Genomic DNA, 25828 nt, shown 5'->3' with positions numbered 1-25828 from the left:
CCGCTTACACTCTGCAGGCCCAGGACCATCATGGCTCCCCGCACCGTCCTGTGTTTAAAACGGTGGTGGCACTGCCTAGGGCTCTCAGGACCTCACTCTGAGAGATACTACTCGGTATCTCCGAAGGGGCGTGGCCTCCGGGGGCGGGGGTGTTATCCTCGGAATGTTCTAGAAATTCATGAGGAGAAAGGCAGAAGAGCCTTGGCTTCTCGATAGGGGCAAGGGGGGCGGGGCGAGGGGGCGGGGCCTCCTCCCGCGGGGGCTCCTGGGAGGGCTCGGAGGATTCGTGAGGGAAGGGCTGAAAGGCCGAAGTTCCTTGATATTCCTGAGGGGGCGGAGCCTCCTCCCGCTGGGACTCCTGGGAGAATTCTACAGTCTACTTGAGGCGACGGGGGGCGCCCGAGAGCTGAGGACGCAACTCGGGAGCGGAGCGCAGCGGAGCGGAGCCGAGCCGAGCCGAGCAGGATCCTCCTCCATTATCTGGCGGGAAAACCCTGAGGAGATTATCATTTTTAAGTGTTATAAAATCTGATGGTGGGGCAAGACGACTAATCCCCACATTCCTCTGATACTGTAGCCGGAAAACTGTCGAAATCTGTGGTAAAAAAAAAAGTGTTTTCATCTTCCCCGATACCCCCTTTGTGGAAATAATTCCGTGTTTTTTTTAGCGCCTCCTATTTAGCTTTCATGTTGGCCCCAGTGTATTCTATGGTCCCCTAGGTGACGTCTTTAGAGATATTTTGACATAAGAACGTTAAAACAAATCCCGTTGGTTTTGCTAGGTTCCCCCCTCCGGAAGGGGGTGCGCGCGGGGGGGGGGGTAGGGATGAAGTCGGGGGCCCTAGACCCTCCCACCCCTTCTCCCAGTGGGTGGGACGGGGTAGTGCTTGCCACTTACCAGGCTCTTTGAAGGCTGAGTTAAGCTTAGCAGTCAAAAACAGGGAAAGGTATTTTATTTTTATTTGGGTTTCTGAACTTCATACCCTAGAAGACAAAGAGGAAACCAGAAAATAGTGTAGTAGGAAATAGTATTTTCTTTTTCTCCCCCCCCCTGCCCTTTTTTTTTCTTTTCCTGAGACAGGGTTTCACTGTGTAGCCCTGCCTGGTGTGGACTCACTCTGTAGACCAGGCTGGCCTCGAACTCACAGAGATCCTCCTGCCTCTGCCTCCAGAGTGCTGGGATTACAGGCGAGCGCCACCACTCCCAGCGTTAATATTTAAAACAAACAAACAAACACACCAAAAAACCTGTTCTCCACCCTAAAACAAGTTTGAGAAAAATAAGACACTTAAGTTGGTTTTTTAAAAAATAATTTATTTATTTTTATTGTATGTAGCATTGGTGTTTTGCCTGCACGTATGTCTATGTGAGGGTGTCAGAGCTTGGAGTTACACAGTTGTGAGCTGCCACGTGGGTGCTGGGAATTGAACCCGGGTCCTTTGAAAGAGCAGCCAGTGCTTTTAACCACTGAGTCATCTCTCCATCCCCAAGACACTTAAATTGCTGTGGTTTGTTTTTCTTTTTCTTTTTTTTCTTTTTTTTCTTTTTTTTTCTTTCTTTCTTTTTTTTTTTTTTTGTATGTTCCTTTTGTTTTTTTCGAGACAAGTTTTCTCTGGGTAGCCCTGGCTATGTAGACCAGCCAAGCCTCAGACTCAGAGATCCATCTGCCCCTCTTCTCAAGTGTATGCCACTTCTGCCCAGTCAAGTTTGTTTGTTTGGTTGGTTTGGTTTTTCTGTGACCAGGCTGGCCTCAAACTCCACCTGCCTCTGCCTCACGAGAAGACTTAAGTTTTGAACTAACTGAGATCAGTTATTTTTTAGTTCTCTCAGAAGATTTAAATTCTGTTAAAAGTTAAAATTAAGGTGGGCACGCCTTTAGTTCCAGCCCTTGGTAGGCAGAGAGGCAAGTGGATCTGTGAGTTAGAGGCCAGTAGGCTCTCTACAGAGTGAGTCCCAGGACAGACAGTGTTTTCACACAGAGAAAACAAACAAACAAACAAATTGAAATGAAAAACAACCTTGTTGATTAAGTTGACCAGAATTCTTCCACTTAGAATTACAGGCAGATTAAAATATGTATTCCTGCAGAAATACATGTATTGGGCATAAAATTAAATTGTAGCAAGATTAATTTTTTTTAAATATAAAAGCCAGGCAGTGGTGCTGCACACCTTTAATCCCAGCACTCGGGAGGTAGAGGCAGGTAGATCACTGTGAGTTTGAGGCCAGCCTGGTCTACAAAGTGAGTCCAGGATAGCCAAGGCTACGTAGAGAAACCCTGTCTTGAAAAACAATAAATAGAGCTGGGAGGTGGTGATGCAGGCCTTTAATCCCAGCACTCGGGAGGCAGAGGCAGGTGGATCTCTGTGAGTTTGAGGCCAGCCTGGTCTACAAAGCGAGTCCAAGACAGCCAAGGCTACGCAGAGAAACCTTGTCTTGAAAAACAATAAGTAGAGCTAGGCAGTGGTGATGCAGGCCTTTAACCCCAGCACTTGGGAGGCAGAGACAAACAGATCTCTGTGAGTTCAAGGCCAAGACCCAAGGCTACAGAGAGAAACCCTGTCTCAAAACAAAACAAAACAAAACAAAACAAAAAACCAATAAATAAATAAACTCTGGAAGAGGGCACCGGATCTCATTATAGATGGCTGTGAGCCACCACCATGTGGTTGCTGGGAATTGAACTCACGATCTCTGGAAGAGCAGACAGTGCTCTTAACCACTGAACCATCTCTCCAGCCCATGTGTCATTTCTTACTAAAAGTCCTATTCTATCTAAGAATAGGTAGGCTACCAGAAAGTGCTTATGATTTAAAAGATTTTTAAAAAAATAATGCTGAGATGGAAAAAGAGACTCTATTGATGAGTATGACATAATTAGACATTATGGTAAATATTTTGTAATGTGGAAAGATAGATGTTGCCCATCAAGATGTGCACCTTGGGCTGGGGCTATACCTCACTTCATGGAGTGCTTGGCTGGCATGCTTGAGGCCTGGCTTTGATCAGCAACAGAAGAGGGGGAAAAAAACAGAAAGTGTGACTCTTGAAGGGAAACTCCATTGCTTTAATTTTCTTTCTTTGTGTCTTATGCTTTATTTTTCTAACCAGGATAAATTTGCAGGATAAGAAAACATGGCGTCTAGAGTAAATACAAGTTTCACTTTGGTACCCAATCAAAAATGTAGACGTACCAATCATCAGTCCAGCTATATCTGCAACATCCTTGATTCAGATCCTCAACTCTTGTCTACACTTGGGAATTTTAAAATCTTACCATTGGAAATATTCCACATAATTTTAAGATATTTATCAGGTGAGGTTTGGTATCTTAAAGTAGGCTATATAAGATATTAGAATATTATAATATTCCCTAGTATTAGTTTGTCCTCCTTATTTGGGCTGTGTTAATGCCATATGGGACTATTAATAACATTCATATTGAGTTTCTTTTCTAAGGGTCCACTAGCCACTTCTTTGCCTTTTGGTTAAAATTAAGTGTAAAGTTCCATATTTGTTCACTCTCCCTTTTCCTTTGTTTCTCTCCTCTCTCTGTCTTTTCAACAGAAAAATTTACTCAGTAGACTACAGGAGGCAGCCAGGTTGGCAGTACCCCGAGCACTGCCTGCCGTAATATTCAAATTCTGCATAGATACTGTAGGCACACACCAAGGTTGCTAAGGCAAGGTCACAAATATCAGGCCAGCCTGGCCTACATAACAAGATCCTGTCAAAAATACAAAAACAAAAATTAAACAAAAACAAAAACCCTTTTGTGGTGGTGCTTGCTTTTAATGCCAGCACTTGGGCGGAAGAAGCAGGAGTGTGTCTTTGAGTTCCAGGCCAGTCTGGTCTACAAAGCAAGCTCCAGGACGGGCAAGACTGTGTACAGAGTGACCCAGTCTCAGAACAGCAACAGCCTTTAAATCCAGTACTCGAGGTAGAAGCAGGCAGGTCTCTGAGCCCAAGGAAAGCCTGGTCTGCAGAGGAAGTTCCAGAACAGCCAGGGGGACACAGAGAAAAAAAAAAAAAAGAAACAATATAAAATCACCAAAATTACTACCACATCTAAAAATAATCTGGACAGTAATAATATGGTAACTTGATGGTTATTTTGCAACATGCTTTTAACTATTGAGAACTACATTTAAGACAATATTAAGATCTTTTTTATATTTATTTATTTATTTACTTTTGTTTTTTCCAGACAGGGTCTCTCTGTGTTAACCTTGGCTGTCCTGGACTCGCTCTGTAGACCAGGCTGGCCTCGAACTCACAGCGATCCGCCTGCCTCTGCCTCCCAAGTGCTGGGATTAAAGGCGTGCGCCAGCACGCCCGGCTGTTTTTGGTTTTTTGAAACAGGCTCTCATAGTCTAGGCTATTCTAGAACTTCCTCTACAGCTCAGGCTGGCTTTGAACACCTAGCAAGCAATTTGCCTCCCTCAGCCTCCCAAATACTACTGAAATTACAGGTATGATTACACCTGAGTACATACCTAGCACTAGGTTTATTATTAATAATAATTAATTAAATATCTTTTTATTTATTTTTACTTCATATCAGTGTCAGATCCTGGAGTTACAGACAGGTGTGAGCTGCTGTGTGGGTTCTGGGAATTGAACCTGGGTCCTCTGGAAGAACAACCAGATAGTCTTCACTGAGCCATCTCTCAGCCCCTAGGTTTATTATTAATAAGTTAACATATAAGTGAGTAGACTGTACAAATGGTGACGCTTTTGTATTTAAGTCATGTGTATTATTAGTGAATTTGTATAAGTTAATAGAATATTCTAACAGTATTTTAATCATTTGCACTCATAAATTTATTTCTTTTTGATAGTGAAGGATATTGGCATGTTAAGTATGGTATCCAAAACGGTCAGCCAGTTCATAATTAATTATATCTCAACCTCATCTGGAAGTAAAAGACTTTTACTACAGAATTTTCATGACCTTGATCTCACTGACACAAAAGAGGACGCTGCTCTACTGGAACACTACAGAGCTCTAGGTAATTTATGAAATGCAAACTGCAACAAATAATGCCAGCAACTGTGTTTTGTTATATAATTCTGTAAGGCTGGAGGTGGTTTATAGAATATTTTCTGTAAATTTTTCTCTTTTCTATGGTTTGTTTATTTATTTATTTATTTATTTATTTTTTTGTTTTTGAGACAGGATTTCTCTGTGTAGCCCTGGCTGCTTGGACTCCCTTTGCAGACCAGGCTGGCATTGAACTCACAGTGATCCACCTGCCTCTCCCTCCCGAGTGCTGGGATTAAAGATGTGCGCCACCACAATGTAAAGACCTTAACAGTAGTCCTACATACTTTAAAGATGAAAGCTGAACATTGCCGCTCACACTTATAAGTCTAGCATTTGAAAAACCAAACCCAGAGAATCCCACTGTGAGCCCAGCCTGCAGCCCATAGTGAGTTCCTATGTTCCAGGTCAGCCTGGACGAAGGTGTGAGAGTCTGTCTCAGAACCCTCTGTAGGCCTGAGAATGTAGCTCAGTAGGTTGAGTGCTGGCCTAGCGTTCATGAATCCCTGGGTTTCATCCCTACTACCATATTTATTTGTTTGTTTGTTTTTTAGAGAGAGGGTTTCTCTGTGTAGCCTTGGCTGTCCAGGACTCGCTCTGTAGACCAGGCTAGCCTCAACTCACATTGATCCACCTGCCTCTGCCTCCTGAGTGCTGGGATTAGAGGCGTGCACCAGCACACCCCAGCCCTTAGCACCCTATAAAGTAGGTGTTTGTGGTACTTGCCTGTAGTCCTAGGGCTTAGAAGTGGAGGCAGGAGGACTAATTAAAAATAGTAATTTTTAACAGGCTGGAGAGATGGCTCAGAGCTTAAGAGCACTAACTGCTCTTCCAGAGGTCCTGAGTTCAATTCCCAGCAACCACATGGTGGCTCACAAGCATCTACAACCTGATCTGATGCCCTCTTCTGCCCTGCCGGTGTACCTGCAGCTAGAGCACTATATACATAATAATAAGTAAATCTTTAAAAATAATCATTTTTTATGTAAAGTGCCTGTCCTCGTGATTTTACATGGGTATAGTGTAACTTATGCTGTTGCTTAGGAAATTGATGTCTTTTCTATTTCTTTTGCCTGTGTACCTTGTGACTTAGAGGTTCTTTGGGTTTTTGTTTTGTTTTGTTTTGAGACAAGGTTTTTCTGTCTGGAATTCATTCTGTAGACCAGGCTAGCCTTAAACTCACAGAGATCATCCTCCCTCTGCCTCCTGAGTGCTGGGATTAGAAGCATATGCCACCAGACCCAGCTAAATTTTATTCTTCACTAATATTCCTTTTCAGCCATAATTAGTCCTTAAAAGTATAAATTTAAACACACTATAGATCACTTTGGTTTTACTAGAATCTGTGATTTTCTTTTTAAAGTATGTTACACATCTATAATTAAATTGACCTCATCAAAGAAACTACTATACCATTTTCTTTCCTTGATATAAAGTAATTTGTAGCTTTTACTCCATTCATTGATTTCATTTTCCCTAGAGCACTAAAAGAAAATTCTAGTTTCAATATGACTAAGGATACTAATTTTAACTATGAAACTAAAATATAATTAACCAATAGCATGGCAATAAAACCAAGTATCAGGATGTTGTTGGGATTTAAATGATAATAAGTTGAGTGACACTTGCCTTTTAGAAACACAAGAATGCCTAGCTTTAAAGAAACAAAATAATATGTAAATTCCTTAATAACAATTTGTGGTGGAGGCCTGTAATAACAGCTAATTAGAATAAGGCAAAACGATTGTGAATTCAAGGCCTGCCTGTGCTGTAGAGTTCAAAGTCAACCTGAGTAATTTAGAGAGACTCAGTGGCAAATCCTGTCCTGGCATACATGAGATGAGGACCTAGGCTCTCCAAAAAAAAAAAAAAGAAGAAGAAGAAGAAACAAGGAAAAAAAGAAAGAAAATAGTCTAGGGCTGGAAAAGTGGCCCAGAGGTTAAGAGTACTGGCTATTCTAGCTGGGTGTAGTGACGCACGCATGCATTTAATCCCAGCACTCGGTAGGTAGAGGCGGGTGGATCACTGTAAATTCGAGGCCAGCCTGGTCTGCAAAGCAAGTCCAGGACAGCCAAGGCTACACAGAGAAACTCTGTCTCAAAAAAAAAAAAGAGTACTGGCTGTTCTTCAGGGGACCTGGGTTCAGTGCCCAGAACCCACAACCCTTTATGTAATTTGTTTTGTTTTGTTTTGTTTTGTTTTGTTTTGTTTTTTGGTTTTTTGAGACAGGGTTTCTCTGTCCTGGACTCACTTTGTAGACCAGTCTGGCGATCTACCTAACTCTGCCTCCCAAGTGCTGGGATTAAAGGCATGTACCACCACACCTGGCCCAATTTTTTTTTTTTAAACAAAAGAAAATAGCCTGAGAACAGTGTGATTGGTTTTAGTATTTATAAGTAGGTTTAGTAAAGCCTGGAATATAATATGGCAAATATTTGATAATTGTCTTTTGGGCTTGGTCTAAAGTTTGTTGTTGTTTTTTTTTTAATCAAATCTCAGCTGCTTAAGCAAACCCAGTTATATTGTCTGGAAACAGAGGCCAGTGGTAGATACTTGCCTAGCTTATAGCCCAAGCTTATGAATCACAATACTGTAGAAGTAAAGGCAGTAGAATGAGAGGTTCAAGGCCAATCTCAGCTACATAGTGAGTATGAGGCCAGCCTGGGCTACTTGAGAGCCTCAAACAAAGAAACAAACAAGGACCATGTTTCCACCTTCAACACAATATTCAAACCAAAAAACAACAATTCCATAGATAATTTGATTTAAAAATATAATCATTGATCTTAACACTTAATCTTCAAAAAAGGTTTGATTAATTTATTAGCTTTAATTTTCTAGCTGGGCATGGTGGCACATTCCTTTAATCTTAGCACTTGGGAGGCAGAGGCAGGTGAGTTCCTCTGTGAGTTCCAGGCCAGCCTGGTCTACAAAGCGAGTCCAGGACAGCCAAGATAACACAGAGAAACCCTGTATTGAAAAACAGAAAGAAAAAAACCAAAAAACAAACCTGTTCATTTTTTTGTAGACACCCGTCTTATGACTGATTCTTTTGGCAAATGTTTGACATATTCAGCATTTTCCCATGCTTCTTTTCCTATCTGATCTGTTCCCGTCTTCAGATATTAAAATAACATTTTTAGAATCTTAACTTTGAAGATTATAAATTTTAATTTGCATTTTCTACTGAGCAGAGCAGATGGCAAATGTGAAAAGAATATTGCATCTGACATTATTTTACTTCAAGAACTTAAAAGAAGCTGGTCTTGCCAGGTGGTGGTGGTGCACAGCTTTAGTCCCAGCACTCGGGAGGCAGAGGCAGGTGGATCACTGTGAGTTCAAGGCCAGCCTGGTCCACAAAGTAAGTCCAGGACAGCCGAGGCTACACAGAGAAACCCTGTCTTGAAAAAAACAAAAAAACAAAAAAACAAAAAAAAAAAAGAAAAAAAGAAAAAGAAGAAGCTAGGCTCTGAAAATAACTACCTGTGTTTAGAAAAGAAATCCGCTAAATAAAGGGTTTTATGGTAAACAGCAACTCTTAAAAATAGATTTGCAGCCAGGCTTGGTGGCACACGTCTTTAATCCCAGCATTCGGGAGACAGAGTCGGGCCAATCGCTGTGAGTTCGAGGCCAACCTGGTCTACAAAAGGAGTCCAGGCCAGCCAAGGCTACACAGAGAAACCGTGTCTTGAAAAACCAAAACAAAACAAAACAAAAAAACTTTAAAAACATTTTTAAAAGGAGATTTGCAATAGAAAAGGCAACCAGTATGCAATTTTATCTTGCAGTCCCAGCTATGATATAACATGAGACACAATGCCAAAACATGAAAGGAAAAGAGCTCAGACTAAAGCCGAACACTGAAAATAACTTCTTATAAGCAAAAATAAGGAGGATTTATGTTTAAAATTCAATTCTAGTCATGTGTTACCCAAACATAGCAGCTTCTAAAAATAAACTTGGCTCCTATAGATTCTTTGGGATTATATAATCATTTTATTATGTAAAGAGTAAATGTAGAGAAATGTGGTTATATTATATAAAGAGTAAAAACTGGAGAAAGTGGTGATATTCAAGTGTATCTTTCTTTGCCATGCATATCATTTTTAGTTGAATGCCATTTGTCCTTACAGGAATGTTAATAGTGAATTACCCTTTTTGGAAAACAGAACTTTTTGGAAAACAATACTTAGGGGAAATAAATCACACACTATAGATCACTGTCACTGTAGTTCAAAGAACGTTTTACTGAGAACTTGGAAGGTTTTTCTTCTTTTTTTCAATGTTATAACACAGAATTCTACACTTTTTTCTTTTCTTTTCTTTTTTGAGACAGGGTTTCTCTGTGTGGTCTTGGCTGTCCTGGACTCACTTTGTAGACCAGGCTGGCCTTGAACTCACAGCGATCCACCTGCCTCTGCCTCCTGAGTGCTGGGATTAAAGGTGTGCGCTGCCACGCCCGGCTTTATGCCTTATTGTATCATTTTAAATCGTGCTCTGACATGTGTCCTATATTATCTATATCACAAGTTTTCGGCTTTTTCTAAAGCTAGACGGTCATCAGTACTACTTGGTAACTCATGCAGTATACATTTTTTTCTCACCTCCCAAATATTTGTATAAAAAAATATAATCCACAGTGGTACAGCATACTTAATTTTCAGGGAATGCTATACTATGCTGTTGATAAGTTTAATTTCATTTTTGTCTCTTTTTTTCCTTATGTCTCTTTTCCTTTCTTAGGTCTACTATTTAAAAGATGCACCTTGCTGCTTCCCACCAAGGAAAGACTAAAGTACATTCACAAGATACTCTCAGAAGTAAGGTCATATGCCATAATTAGTTCACAATCTTTAACTCCGGTAAAGAGAATTTATCATGATTGTCATATATTATTTATAAGCCTGTATTTCTAAATATCTGTATATATGAATGTTTTACCTGTATGCATGCATGTGCATCATATGAGTGCTGGTGCCCATGGAAGCCAAAAGAAGGCATCAAATCCCCTGGGACTGGATCTACAGGCAGTTGTGAGCCACCATGTGCATGCTGGGAGTCAAACCAGGGTCCTCTGCAAAAATAGCAAGTGCTCTTGACTGCTGAGTCATATCTCCAACTGCAATCCTATCTTTTAAAAATAGGATTTATTTTTTAATTATATGTATGTGTGTGTTTCTGTTTGTAGGTGCCTATTGAAGCCAAAAGAAGATATCAGATCTATCTCCTAGGCAGTGGTGGCACACGCCTTTAATCCTAGCACTTGGGAGGCAGAGGCAGGTGGATCTCTGTGAGTTCGAGGCCAGCCTGGTCTACAAAGAGTCCAGGACAGCCAAGGCTACACAGAGAGACCTTGTCTTGGGGGAAAAAATGTCAGATCCTCTGGAGTAACATAGGTGGTTGTGAGCCACTTGATATGAGTGCTGGGATCCAAATCCAGATTCCTTGAATGAATAGCAAGCACTCCTAACCACTAAACTATCTCTCCAGCCCTAAGTCTATAGCTTTGGCTATCCTGTAACCAACTGGCTCTGTAAACCAGGGTGTGGCCTCAAGCCCAGACATCTACCTGCCTCTGTCTCCTGAGTGTTGGGATTAAAGGCATGTGCCACCACCACTTGGCTCCCTAAACCTGTAATTATGGGATTTCATGAATTAGCACCAAAAATTGACCAATTATCATCTAATACTTTTCTAATAACTCATAGAGTATATTACAAGAAAATATAGTAATCTCTTTTGTCCATAATTTCAGTTACCCACAAGCAACTTCAGTGAAAATATGAGAAATGCTAAACAGAAAGAATTCACAACTGTTATACTGTGTACCATCATGAATGGTTGTGTTCTTTCTTTCTTTCCTTCTTTCTTTCTTTTCTTTTCTTTCTTTCTTTACTTATTTATTTTGGCTTTTGAGACAGGGTTTCTCTGCATAGCCTTGGCTTCCTGGCCTCACTTTGTAGACCAGGCTGGCCTCGAAGTCACAGAGATCCACCTGCCTCTGCCTCCTGAGTGCTGGGATTAAAGGTGTGCGCCACCACTGCCCAACTGGTTGTGTTATTTCTTGTCAGTATATTTTGTTCCACCTGAGATGTGAACCATCACTTTGTCCAGTGTGTTCCCACTGTTTATGCTATTATCCAGTTAGTAGTCATCCACTATTATCTGTTATTATCAGGTCTATTGTTGTTATAGCATAGTGCTTATATTCAGGGAATCTTACTTTTTTGTTGTTATTGTTGTTGGTTGGTTGGTTGGTTTTTAAGACAGGGTTTCTCTGTGTAGCCCTACTTGTTCTAGAACTCACTATATAGCCCACTCAGAGATCTGGCCGCCTCTGCCTCCTGGATGCTGAGATTAAAGGCACACAGCAGCACTGCTTGTACTTAGTAATGGTCCCAAGGTGATGAGTAATGATGCTGTCAATTTTGTAAAAATTTATTATAATATTCTATATTTTTTTTAGACTAGTCAAGTGCAGTAGGGAGAAGTGGGGAAGTTAGAACAGGAGTTCAATCTGTAACTGACTGTGAGCAATCAATTATGCCACAATCAATTAGGCCAGCCTAATTATTCTATTATTGTTGTTGTTCTTTATATGTCTAATTTATAAATTAAAGCATATCATAGTTATAACATTTAGCAAAAACATAAGGAGAGAGATGGCTTAGTGGTTAAGTGTGACTACTACTCTTGTAGAGTATCCAATTTTGGTTTTTAGTACCCTAGCGGGGTAACTCACAACCTTTTGTAACTTTGATCACCTATAATGGGCATATGATCCAATACCTTTGGCCTCTGCAGGCACCTGCACATACCCACACACATACAGATAGTTAAAAATAAAATTGGGCAGTGGTGGCATATGTCTTTGATCCCAGCACTTGGGGAGGCAAAGGCAGGTAAATCTCTGAGTTCTAGGCCAGCCTGTTCTGCAGAACTAGTTCCAAAAGAGCCAGGGTTACACAGAGAAATTCTGTCTTGAAAAAACAAAAAACAACAACAACAACAACAACAAATAATAATAATAATAATAATAATAATAATAATAATAATAATAATAATAATAATAATAATAAAATCTGGAAATCAGAGCACACTTCATGGGAAGTCCTTTTTCTTCTTATGTGTTTCTGGGTTGAATCCAGGTCCTCTGGCTTGTGAAACAAGCGTTCTGTCTTCTGACTCACCTCTCTTTCATAGCTTCCAAAGTTGTTTAAAGCGGTAGCTCAGGATCTGGGGCTGCAGCTCTGTTGATACATTGTTTGTTTAGTATGAGTTGATCCCTAGCGCTTCCTACCCAGCTCAGTGGCACAGGCCAGTAATCCCAGCAGTCAAGAGACAAAGCCTTGAGGATCAGAGAATCAGTCTTCTCTCCTACATAGCCAATTCAAGGCCAGAGTAGACTACAGGAGACCTTGTCTCAAAAAATCAAACAAAGCACTCCTTATTAGACATCAGGAAATTTGGCTGAGGAGTGAGAAAGGTACAGCTTTTCTTCTTCTGTCCCCTTTCTCCCAGAACCTCAGCAGCCTTTTTTAATACTTTGGGCTGCTTCCCCATCCCCTCTTTTTTTTTGTCATTTTTGTTTTTGTTTGTTGTTTTTTGAGACAGGGTTTCTCTGTGTAGGCCTGCCTGTCTTGGACTTGCTTTGTAGACCAGGCTGGCCTCAAACGCACAAAGATCTACTTGCCTCTGCCTCCTGAGTGCTGGGATTAAAGTGTCGTGCCACTGTGCCCAGCTGCAAGATTTGGGATTTTTGTTTTGTTTTGCTGTTCTGGGAATGGAACCTCAGGCCTCTTGTATGCTGTATAACAGTTATATTGAGTTGTACCCTCAGGTTGAGAATCTTTTTCGAGTGAGTGTGTGTGTGTGTGTGTGTATCTGTAGGTTCATGCCAGGACCACAAGCTGATGTCAGAAAATGTCTCTACATTATTGTTGTTGTTATTGTTATTAAAGCTGGCCTCAAACATAGAGATCCAGCTGCCTCTGCTTCCCAAGTACTAAGATTAAAAGTATATATACCACCAAACATGACTATCCACATTATTTCTTTTATTTATTTATTTATTTTAGTTTTTGGGGGGGGGCTTTTCAAGATAGCAATCTGCCTGTCTCTGTCTCCCAAAGGATTTATTTTTTATGCATATGAATATTTTGTCTGCATGTATAATGTGTGCTGTGTACATGTCTTTCGGGTGCAGAAGTCAGAAGGAGGTATAGGCTCCCTGGAACTGCAGCCTATGGTTGTTTGTGAGTCAAACTGTGGGTTCAGAAACCAGGTGTGGTGGCGCACGCCTTTAATCCCAGCACTTGGGAGGCAGAGGCTGGCGGATCAATGTGAGTTCAAGGCCAGCCTGGTCTACATAGGGACTCCAGGCCAGGCAAGACTACACAGAGAAACCCTGTCTCGAAGAACAAAAAACAAACAAACAAACAAACAAACAAACAAAAAGTGCATTCTGGAAGCTGAACACAGACAGGCCCTCTACAAAAGTGCTCTAATCGGCTAAGCTCTCTCTCCAGACCCTTTATTTTATATTTTTATTGCTGCTTTGAGAGGGAAGTTGGTTTTTTTTGTTTTGTTTTGGTTTTGTTTTTGTTTTTGAGACAGAGTCTTAGTAAGTAGCCTTGAGTAGCCTGGAACTCACTATGTAGACCAGGCTAGCCTCAAACTCATGGAGATCAGACTGCCTCTGCCTCTTGAATGGTGGTACTGAAGGTGTGTGCATCTATGCTTGGCTCCACCTTATATTTTGGAGACACCTCTTGCTGAACCTGGAGCTTCAGCTTGCTGTTTTAGCTAGTCTGGCTGATCTGAGCGCCTTGGAGATCCACTTGTTTTGCTCCAAACCCATCCCCAGGCTCACATTACCACACTCAGATGTTTTTCCATGGATGTTGGGGATACTGCCTGCTTCTGCCTCACAAGAGCTGGGATTAAAGGTGCCTCTTGTGTGGCAGAGGGCGGTGGATCTCTGAGTTTGAGGCCAGACTGATCTACAGAGTTAGTTTCAGAATAGCCAGGGATACACAGAAAAACTCTATTAGTGGTAGTTTTATAAATGTGTTGTGGTTTTTCTCTTAACCCAGCTACTCTCAAATAATTGAGACTGGACTATTGTATTTATTTAATGAGCTTTATGGCACAAATCCTGAGCAATGTTAATCTGTTTTAACTGTCTAACCTAATCTGGCTTCCTTTCAGCATAAATCCCCAAGATACTTTCATTTTATGGCTGCTCTTTCCTGATGCCTCTCTGACCTCTGCCTGTGGCTGAGTCCCCACTTCTTCTCTCTCCTCCTCCCTTGGCTTGCAGAAGTCCAGCCCTATTCTCCCTCCTGTTCAGTCACTGGCTGCTAAGCTTCTTCATTGACGTATCAGGGAACAATTGGGGAGCGATTGTTTATACAACATTGTGATGGGAGATTCTCAGAACAAGGATTGCAACCAGATATGGGGACACAGAAATCAGCATTTAAATCTTTACACAGGGTATAATAACATTACACCTACAAAACTCTGTCTCAAAGAAACCAAAAGAATCAAAAACAAAAACAAAAAGCAGGTGTGTGCCACTATGCCCAACATAATTTTTCTTAAATTAAAATATAATTGTCACTTTCTTTTTCTTTTATTGAACACACACACACACACACACAATTGCTAATTATATGAATACAACCTACTTAGTCCATATACTATTATTTGTATATACATTATTTCCGAGCTGATCATTTGTTATTGGATAACCAGTTGGGTGATTGTTCCCCCAAGGAAGATTGTTTCTCCTGCTCTCGTCTTCCTTAGTTGCCTGTTGTTTTTTGTCTAGTTTTGGGTCCCCATGAGATTTCTCCCTTCCATGCCAACATGTCTGTTGGCTCTTTAGGTAGCTATGCTGATGAGACTTCATGAGTATACTTTCCCTGACAATCTCACAGCAGATTCCCTGTTCCTCTGACTTTTTTTTTTCCCAAATAAAAATCAAATGTTATGCCGGGCGTAGTGGTACATGCCATTAATTCCAGCACACGGGAGGCAGAGGCAGGTGGATCACTGTGAGTTCGAGGCCAGCCTGGTCTAAAAAGTGAGTCCAGGACAGCCAAGGCTACACAGAGAAACCCTGTTTCGAAAAAAAATCAAATTTTATTAATTTGGGGTTTTTTATTAAATATTTCCACTCCTCTGACTCTTAACAATCTTTCCACCCCCCACCTCTGAGCCTTTGGTGCAGGAATTGTGTTGTAGATGTGTCAGTTGGGGCTGGGCACTACAGAGTCACTAGTTCTCCACATTTGTTGTTGTTGTTGTTATTGTCATTTTTCCAGACAGGCCTCAAACTCACAGCGATCAACTGCCTCTGCCTCCCCAAGTGCTGGGATTAAAGGTGTATGCCACCACACCCAGCTTGCTCTCTGCACTTTAATCTGTTGAGGTATTCTGCAATAGTCTTTGTTGCAAAGTTTCTTTCTTTTATGAGAGGTAGACCCTGTCTCAAGATGTTTCCAGTCTCCAGGCCTGGTAGTACACACCTTTAATCCCCGCAGAAGGAGGTAGAGGCAAGTGGATCTCTGAATTTGAGGCCAGCCTGGACAGCACTGCTATGCAGAAAACCTGTCTGGGGTTGGGGAGAAGACTTCTCCAATAAACCTGAGTATCAAGTTAGTAAGTGTATAGATCTACTAACAGTTGCTCTCTTTATAGGTTTCCTGTTTTAAATTCAATGGCTGTTCAGCTCCTTTGCAATGTTTAGGATTACCATGTTACGGCATGTTCTTACAGGTATGTTCTCTAATGAAAGAAGGAAGAAATGATTTTGAGCTGTTAACAAGTAGAGCATGGAATCCCTGTGTGCACTAATAGATGCTATAATCATTTTTTTTGTTTGTTTTTATTTTTCGAGACAAGGTCTCTCTGTGTAGCTTTGGCTGTCCTGGACTCGCTTTGTAGACCAGGCTGGCCTCGAACTCACAGCGATCCGCCTGCCTCTGCCTCCCAAGTGCTGGGATTAAAGGCATGCGCCACCACGCCCGGCCTGCTATAATCATTTTAAGGCAAAGTAACATTGTGAAAATTTGTTAACAGTATGTTTGGTTTCCTAACTGCTTAGCACTATTTACTCTACACAAGTGTATGTTTGGTATTTTGTGACCTAGAGACTGAATCTAGGTCCTTAGGAATACTAGGTAAGTGCTCTACCACTGAACTGCAACCCAAGCTCCTAGCCAGTTTAAGAGACTAAAGGTGGTATCTGTGTACATGTGTTTATAATGTTTTATTTGTTTGTTTTTTCTCACTATGCAGCCTGGCTGTCTTGGCACTCATTATGTAAACCAAGATGGTCCCAAACTCAGATTTGCTGCCTCTTCTATCCAAGTGCTGGGATTAAAGATGTGTGCCACTACACCTGGCTTTTTTTTTTTTTTTTTTTTTTTTTTTTGGTTTTTCGAGACAGGGTTTCTCTGTGTAGCCTTGACTGTCCTAGACTCACTTTGTAGACCAGGCTGGCCTCAAACTCACAGCGATCCACCTGCCTCTGCCTCCTCAGTGCCTGGCTTTCTTTTAGGTATATTTTGAGTTTAAATTTGTGGACTTGTTTTCTGAAATGTAATTTTAGAAATCAATCTATTATTTCAAGAATATTTACTAATCTTGGGCCGGGCGTGGTGGCGCACGCCTTTAATCCCAGCACTCGGGAGGCAGAGGCAAGCGGATCGCTGTGAGTTCGAGGCCAGCCTGGTCTACAAAGTGAGTCCAGGACAGCCAAGATTATACAGAGAAACCCTGTCTCAAAAAAAAAAAAAAAAAAAAAAAAAAAAAAAAAAGAATATTTACTAATCTCTTATAAGCAAATAAAAATGAAAAGTACCATTTGTTAAGCCTTATACTATCTACCAGACACTGCCCTAAACAATCTATATGACTTATCTAATTTAAAATTTATAGGCACCTAGCTGGGTGTGGTGGCGCACGCCTTTAATCCCAGCACTCAAGAGGCAGAGGCAGGTGGATCACTGTGAATTCGAGGCCAGCCTGGTCTACACAGGGAGTCTAGGACAGCCAAGGCTACACAGAGAAACTCTGTCTTGAAAAACCAATAAATAAATAAATAAATAAATAAATATAAAGCCACCTCAGGCTCTTCCCACATCCCTCAGGGCTGCACCAGAGAGTCTTATGCTGTATCCCAGGGTACCAGCCACCAGTTCCTATGCACCCAGGTTCCAGCACTTCCCACTAACACTCTTCTAAGACAGATTTTTTTCCCCATTTGTTTTGTGCCTTCTATCTTTGGATTAAGTATTAAGATATGTATTCATGTAAAATTCAAAAGGAACAAAATATATAAAGTAAAAAGCCTCCCTCCCAAACCTGACTCCCATCTACTGATTTCCTTTTACCAAAAATAATCACTGCTTGGCAATTTCTCTCATTTTAGAAGAAATAGCCAAGCGATGGTGCTGCATCCCTTTAATCCCAATATTCAGGAGGCAGAGGCAGGCAGATCACTGTGAGTGAGATCAAGGCCAGCCTGGTCTACAAAGCAAGTCCAGGACAGCCAAGGCTACACAGAGAAACCCTGCCTCAAAAACAAAAAAAATACATTTAGCACATTAAAATGGGATCATTACCAATTGTAAACAATATCAAAATGACAGGTGTAAGAGTCTTAGAAGTACTACTGTAGGGGCTGGAGAGATGGCTCAGTGGTTAAGAGCACCGCCTGCTCTTCCAGAGGTCCTGATCAATTCCCAACAACCACGTGGTGGCTCACAACCGTCTATAATATGATCTGATGCCCTCTTCGGCAGACAGAGCACTCATATATAATAAATAAATAAATCTTAAAAAACAACTAAAAAAAAAGAAGTTCTACTGTAAAACTAAGCCACAGAGGCTAAAAAGATAGTCTAGTAGGTAAGAATATTTGTGCAAATATGAAGACCTAAGTTCAAATCCCTAGCACCTGAGTAAAAAGCTCCCATTGCCTTACTGACCTGTAACCCCTACTGGCTGCCAGCATAGCCAAAAACTACAAGTTCTAAGTTTCATGAGGGAGTGTCTCAAAGGTATAAGGAGCACATAGAGGAGGGCACCAGACATCCTCCTGTGTTGTGGCCTCCATGATCACATGCACTCTCACACACAGCCACAAAATAAATTAATAATTGATTTAGTTTAGTTTAATTTAAAAACTAAGTCATACAAAAAACCAAAAACAACTGAGTCATGCTAGTGTGGGGGGGTGGCGGGGGTTGCACATCTTTAATCCCAGCACTCAGGAGGCAAAGGCAGGCGGATCTCTATGAGTTCCAGGCCAGCCTGGCTTACTGAGTGATTCCAAGTCCTATACACAGAGAAACCCTGTCTCAAAAAAGCTTAAAAAAAAAAAAAACCTAAGTCACCAAACTAGGACTACAGTTCCATTACTCAGACTTGATACAAACAGATGTAGGGTTTGAGGTAGTACAGTAGTGAGTTAGAGGTCCAAACTGACAAGGTTATTGACATGGTTCATCAGTTAAAAGTACTTGACCTTGCAGAGTAGCTCCAACTCTTCTGGCTTGGAGCATATAGCATATATGCTCATATAGCATAACCTCACAGAGACACATTAACATAAATCAAAATAAATTTTTTTTCTGGTTTTTTTTTTTTTTTTGAGACAAAAGTTTCTCTCTGTATCTTTGGCTGTCCTGGACTTACTTTGTAGACAAGGCTGGCCTTGAACTCACAGTGATCCGCCTGCCTCTGCCTCCCGAGTGCTGGGATTAAAGGCGTACACAACCACTATTCGGCTATGAATTTATATTTTAAAAAGTTAAAATTTTCAGACTGGGCTCAGGGGCACATGCCTTTAATCCTAGCACTCAGGATGCAGAGGTAGGCAGATCACTGTGAGTTCGAGGCCAGCCTTGTCTACAAAGTGAGTCCAGGACAGCCAAGGCTACATAGAAAGACCCTGCCTCAAAAAACCAGGGGGAAAAAAAGGTAAAAATTTCTGGGTGGTGCTGGTACATGCCGTTAATACCAGCATTTGGAAGGCAGAGGCAGGTGGATTTCTGAGTTTGAGGCCAGCCTGGTCTACAGAGTGAGTTCCAGGACAGCTAGAGCTTCATAAAAACCCTGTCTTGGAAAAAAAGAAGATTGAACTAGGAGTGGTGGTGCATGCCTGTAATCCCAAACTTGGGAGGCAGAGCCAGGCAGATTTCTGTGAAATTGGTTTTGTTGTTGTTGTTGTTGTGTTTTGTTTTTTGAGACATGGTTTCTCTGTGTAGCCTTGGCTGTCCTGGACTCACTTTGTAGACCAGGCTGGCCTCGAACTTACAGAGATCCACCAGCCCTCCTGAGTGCTGGGATTAAAGACATGCACCAGCACACCTAGCACTAAAGATTTATTTATTTTATAGTATTCTGTCTGCATGTACACTTGCATGTCAGAAGAGGACACCAGATCTCATTATAGATGGTTGTGAGCCACTATGTGGTTGCTGGGAATTGAACTCAGGGCCTCTGGAAGAGCAGGCAGTGATTTTAACCTCTGAGCCATCTCTCCAGCCCTGATTTCTGTGAATTTGAAGTCCGCCAGCCTGGTCTATAAAGGGAGTTAAGGACAGGCAGGGCAACACATAGAAACCCTGTCTCAAAAACAAACAAAGTAAGGGTGCATGCCTTTAATCCCAGCACTCTGGAGGCAGAGGCAGGTGGATCTCTATGAGTTCAAGGCCAGGCTGGTCTACAAAGTGAGTCTAGGACAGCCAAGGCTACACAGAGAAACCCTGTCTAGAAAAACCAAAAAAGAAAAAAGAAAGAAAGGCCGGGCATGGTAGCACACGCCTTTAATCCCAGCACTTGGGAGGCAGAGGCTGATGGAGCGCTGTGGGTTCGAGGCCAGCCTGGTCTATAGAATGAGTCCAGGACAGCCAAGGATACACAGAGAGACCTAGTCTTGAAAAACCAAAAAAAGAAAAATTTTCTCTTAAAAGATACTTCCATGCTGGGCATGGTGGCGCACGCCTTTAATCCCAGTACTTGGGAGGCAGAGGCAGGTGGATCTCTGTGAGTTCCAGGACACCCTGGTCTACAAAGTGAATCCAGGACAGCCAAGGCTACACAGAGTAACCCTGTCTCAAAAAAACAAAAAAAAAAAGAAAGAGAGACTTCCTTCCTCCCAACCAAAAAGATACAAGATTTTGGAGATTTTCTAGGTTGTAAACGTATGCTGATTTCTTGTGAATTTGAATATCTCTAGAGAGAGTAAAAATTGTACATCAGGTAGGTCATATACTAAAAACAGCTTGTTTATATTAGGGAGTAATGGCTTGCCCTTGCATTTTGTGTCTGAACTTGTGCACTGTTTCTTCTGTTTTCCTTAGACCTTAACAGCGGGCTGGGATGAACTCGAATGTCATCGTGTTTTTAACTTCTTATGTGAGATGACTAGTCTCTCTCGTAAGATGCAGACCGTTGTCTGTAACAAACCAGGTAAAGAGCGTCAGTTCAGAGATAGCGTTGTATAGAGAGGAAATGTGAAGCAGAGGTAGAGTTTAAAGTATATGCAAAGCAAGTGGTGGAGGGGCTGGGCTGCAGCTCAGTTGGCAGTAGGCTCCATCCCCAGCACCACATAAACTGCATACTGTATGGGTGTCATCTGTTTCCTATTGGTTGTTTCTCTGGAGAACCCTGCCTGACTAACATAGAAGAGACAGGGACCAGTCCTAAATCCAAGGTGGTAATTCTTCTGGGGAGAGTGATTGGAATTAATAAACATTTGTACTGCTTATTTATTTTATAAATCAAGAAACAAACAGAAAAGTGTAAAGCTTTGGATAAGCTACTTGATTTGTATGCTCTGTTTGTTATTATATTTTTATTTTTCTGTTAGCTTGAAACATTTCACCATAAAAAAGTTATGGATAAAAGTGCAGATGTATTTATGTTCTTGCTGGATGGGGGAGCTGCTGAGGGTTGGACTGAGGGCACTGAGTGTGGTGGGCTCTACCACTGAGCTGCATCCCCAGCACCTGGAGTCTCAGGCCTCTGGCCTAATATATAGGCCATTCTAGCCTCAAATTTAGATTTCCAGGAGCCTCAGCCTCATGGAAAACCCAATGAAAACTAAATGAAACCATTTAGAAACCCAGTGACCTGATATTTAAAAAATTAGCATGTCTTTCCTCTGATAAAAAAATTCTGAGCCGGGCGTGGTGGTGCATGCCTGTAATCCCAGCACTCGGGAGGCAGAGGCAGGTGGATCGCTGTGAGTTCGAGGCCAGCCTAGTCTACAAAGTGAGTCCAGGACAGCCAAGGCTACACAGAGAAACCCTGTCTCGAAAAAACAAAAAACAAAACAAAACAAAAAATTCTGTTAGCTTCCTAAAATACTCAAAACAAAATCTAAGGTAAATAAACTAGTCTTCAGATTCTGGTCCCCATCTACTTACTCTTTAAAAATCACTGCATGGTGTGTGCACCTTTAGTCCTAGCACTGAGAATCGAGGCAGCGAATCTCTGTGAATTTGAGGCCAGGCTGGTCTACATACTGAGTTCCGGGATAGCTAGAGATACATAGAGAGAGTGTATGTCCAAAAAAACAAAACAAAACAAAACAAAACAAACTTACTGTCCAGTGTATTAGTTTGACATCAGCATATTGTTCTCTACTCACTGTGTCTCCAGTGCCCTTTATGTGTCTGTATCTCACTAGGAACCTTTATTTTCTCATTTTCCTGAAATATCTTCTTTCTCTCTCATGGTTTAACACTTGGTTTGCTGTCTGAAGCTGTTATTTGGATTGTAGTTGAGTACTTTCCTAGCATGCCCCAACACTGAATGAAGCTGATCATGGTCACACAGGATCAGCACTTTAGAGGAACCAGGAGGACCAGAGACTCAAAGTCATCCTTGGCTAAATATTGAGTCCAAGGCCAGCCTGGTATACAAGAGACCCTGTTTGAAAAATATTAAATAAATAAATACAGGCCTAGCTCATACTTGTGACCCCAGCATGGAAGAAATGGTAGAAATGTTAAGGGTTCAAGGCTCGTCTCAGCTATATATATAGAATTTATAGACATTCTGGTCTATATTAGATCCAGTCTCAAAAATGTAAAGTTGTGGCTGTTTGACTTGACAGGTAAAGGTATTTGTACCTGAGTTCTTCAGATCCACATGGGGTGGAGAGGAGAGAACTGACTTCCATATGCCTGCCATGGCAGATGTACACACACATAGGCACACCCAGAGAAATTTAAAATGTAATAATTTTTAAGCACACATACGGTACACAGACATATATGCAGTCAAAACACTCATACATAAATAAAAATACAATTGAAAAAATTTTAAGCCAAAAATATAAATCATATAACCTTTTTTTGTTTTTGTTTTTGTTTTTATGTTTCAAGACAGGGTTTCTCTGTGTGGCTGTCCTGGACTCATTCTGTAGAGCAGGCTGGCCTCGAATTCACAGAGATCCGCTTGCCTCTGCCACCCTGAGTCCTGTGATTCCAGGTGTATGCTACTGTGCGAGGCTTTTCTTTCTTTCTTTTCTTTTTCTTTTTCTTTTTCTTTCTTTCTTTTTTTTTTTTTTTAGATTTTATTTATTTTATGTATGAATGTTCTATCTGCATGTGCATCTGCAGGCCACAAGAGGGCATCAGATCTCATTATAGATGGTTGTGAGCCACCCTGCGGTTGCTGGGAATTGAACTCAGGACCTCAAGAAGAGCAAACAGCACTCTTGTCAGCTGAGCCATGTGTCGAGCCTACCTATTCAAATTTTTATGGAAGAAAGTAAAGTACCACATTTAGTATAAATCATATTGATTGATGATGTGTGTCTGGTCTTTCTTTATACTTACTTCCTTTTAAACCCGAAATCCGTTGAGGATGCAGTTGACTAAGAGCACCTACCACCACATAAATGGACACACCTGTACCCCAGTATTTAGGAGGTGGCAGCAGGAGGACCTGAAGTTTAAGGTCAGCATTGACCACAGAAGGAGTTCAAAGTCAGTCTGTGACACATGAGACTGGATCAAATAATAAATCTAAATGTATATAAGATTATGGTAAAATTGAGCACAGATTTTTATTTACCTCTTATTCAAATTACTGAAGATAAATAGGGAAAGTAAGCACAAGAAGATAGTCAAAATATAAAGTTAGGGGCTGGAGAGAAGGCTCAGTGGTTAAGAGCACTTTCTGCTCTTCCAAGGTCCTCAGTTCAATTCCTGGCAACCACATGGTGGCTCACAACCATCTATAATGTGATCCTATGCCCTCTTCTGGCTTGCAGGTGTGCATGCAGATAGACCACTCATTATGTATATATACATATATGTGACTCCCTGTTTATACACCCAGTTTACTATCTCTCTCTATATGACCACTGTTTTAATACCTGACTCTGATCACTATCTAGTATGTAACTTATCTTTCTAGAAAGATGATTTATAACTCCTTTTTATTCATAGGAAGTGCTCGAAAACTAGAGTTAAGGATTAGACTGTTCTGCAGGAATGTCCTACTTGATCACTGGACACATCGAAGTGATTCTGCATTTTGGTTGACTCGAATATTAAAACCATGGCCAATGGTAAATCAGGCAAGATTGTTATACATTATCTTTGGACCAACAGCTTCTCATGATGGTAAGCACTATTTTTTTTCAGGCATGTGTATTGTTGAAGGGTTAGTATTTAATATTGAATTATTATTTTAGTGAAATTAGCGGTTACTCCTTAACCAGCTTTATACCCAAATAACCACACAGAGAGACCAGGATCTAGTTAATTAGCCTATAGCACAATGCTGCGCAATAATTACTCTATCGTAAACCTTCATACTAGGATAGCTTTTTTATATTCAGATTTCCCACATTATACTTGTTTTTCAATCATCTTCTAGGCCTGGTTCATTTTTCTTGATGATTTCTTGTCTTTTCCTTGTGGCTCCATCCTATCCTTCCTTCTCTTTCTCCCTGAACTTTCTTAGAGAAAGTATGGAAAACTGGTCTCACCATTAAGTACATTGCCACCATGTCCATTACAACAACAGCCAAAACAAAGCCAGAAAAGATCCAAGGACCCTCTGCCGTTATGCTTTTATTCTAGGTGAAGTTTTAGACCTGGCTTTGTTTAAAAGGTTGCCTGTTTCCCTGTTCATCGCTCTAAGCCACCATGTGTCCATAGCTACCTCACTGACCTGTGAGAGCTGAGATGAAAGCACCAGCTGGTTTTGTTGAGTTCACTGCCATCTTGCCTTTTGCTTATAGGCATCCCTATTAGAGACATGTAGAGACAGGTCTATTGTTTGTTGGTTGGTTGGTTTGTTGTTGTTGGGTTTTTGTTTTTTGTTTTTTTGGTTGGTTGGGGGTTTTTGGCATATATATATATATATATATTATTTTTTAGGAGACAGTTCTTGATCTGGGAGTTTTAAAATTTTAACCTTGGGTTGTCTTGTTGGGAGCTTATTTCCCCTGTTAAGCTATGATAAAATATTATTTTTAAGGATATGGATACTTGAATTTAGTTGGATGCCATATGTTGAAGATTATTCAATATTTTTTATTTTTATTTTTTGGTTTTATAAGACAGGATTTCTCTGTGTGTAGCCATGGCTGTCTTAGACTGGCCTTGTAGACCAGGCTGGCCTTGAACTCACAGCAATCTACCTGCCTCTGCCTCCCGAGTGCTGGGTTTAAAAGCGTGTGCCACCATACCCACCTGAAGATTATTCAATATTAAATATTCATTTAACAGTATATTACACACTCAGCTGATTGATTGTTTTGCTTTAGAAAGGCTTTTTAAAAACTTTACTGGTGCTGGGCATGGTGGCACAGGCCTTTAGTTCCAGGATTCAGAAGGCAGAGGCAGCCTGGTCTACAAAGTGAGTTCTAGGACAGCCAAGGCTACATAGAGAAACCCTGTTTCACAAAGCTAAAGCCAAACAACACTCCCCACCCCCCTCCCACCCCCCTCCCACCCCCCCAAAAATCCAACTGGTTGGTACACTCTTTTTCTTTTTTTTTTTAAAGATTTATTTATTATGTGTTTTGCCTGCATGTATGCCAGAAGATAACACCAGATGACATTATAGATGGCTGTGAGCCACCATGTGGTTGCTGGGAATTGAACTTAGGACCTCTGGAAGAGTAGCCAGTGTTCTTAACCTCTGAGCCATCTCTCCAGCCTGGTTAATGCACACTTTTTTTGGTTTTTTGAGATAGGATCTCTCTGTGTAGACTTGGCTGTCCTAGACTCACTTTGTAGACCAGGCTGACCTCGAATTCACAGCAATCCACCTGCCTCTGCTTCCCGAGTCCCGAGTGCTGGGATTAAAGGTGTGCGCCACCACGCCCAGCTTGGTGCACACTTTTAATCCCAGCACTCAGGAGGTAGAGTCAGTAGATATCTGTGAGTTCAAGACCAAGATGGTCTACATATGTTTACTGTTCCAGAGGTAGTGAGACCTGGAAGAATGGAGCCTAAAAACACAGCTAACTAAAGCCTCATGCAATAGCCAACTTTATTCAGCGCATCAGACAGTTTATAACTCTAAGAGTTAAGAAAAGTCACATGGGAGCTGGGTGTGCTGCTGCTTGCCTTTAGTCCCAGCACTCATGAGGAGGGGCAGGAGAATCTCTGTGAGTTCGAGGCCAACCTGATCTACAAAGTGAGTCCAGGACAGCCAAGGCTAACGTGGAGAAACCCTGTCTCAAAAAACAAAACAAAACAAAAAAAGAGTCACATGGGACTAGAGAGATGGCT

General features: G+C 41.3%; 1 protein-coding gene across 1 annotated transcript in view; it reads left to right on the top strand.

Moving 5' to 3' along the window:
• Positions 1-317: 317 nt before the first annotated feature.
• The window catches only part of FBXO47 (F-box protein 47), a 32040-nt gene continuing 6529 nt past the window's right edge, over positions 318-25828 (top strand). Inside the window, exons 1-7 of the mRNA XM_084751115.1 lie at positions 318-600; positions 3113-3317; positions 4843-5013; positions 9789-9865; positions 15753-15830; positions 20426-20534; positions 23528-23704. Coding sequence (XP_084607241.1) covers positions 3137-3317; positions 4843-5013; positions 9789-9865; positions 15753-15830; positions 20426-20534; positions 23528-23704 — 793 coding nt within the window. The 5' untranslated portion in view covers positions 318-600; positions 3113-3136. The remainder of the gene's footprint in view (positions 601-3112; positions 3318-4842; positions 5014-9788; positions 9866-15752; positions 15831-20425; positions 20535-23527; positions 23705-25828) is intronic.

This window comes from Acomys minous (assembly GCF_964271855.1).
Source record: "Acomys minous genome assembly, chromosome: 12".
NCBI classification, from domain to species: domain Eukaryota; kingdom Metazoa; phylum Chordata; class Mammalia; order Rodentia; family Muridae; genus Acomys; species Acomys minous.
The sequence above is the reverse complement of the archived record's forward strand: the minus strand, read 5'-3'. Positions and strand labels throughout refer to the sequence as shown.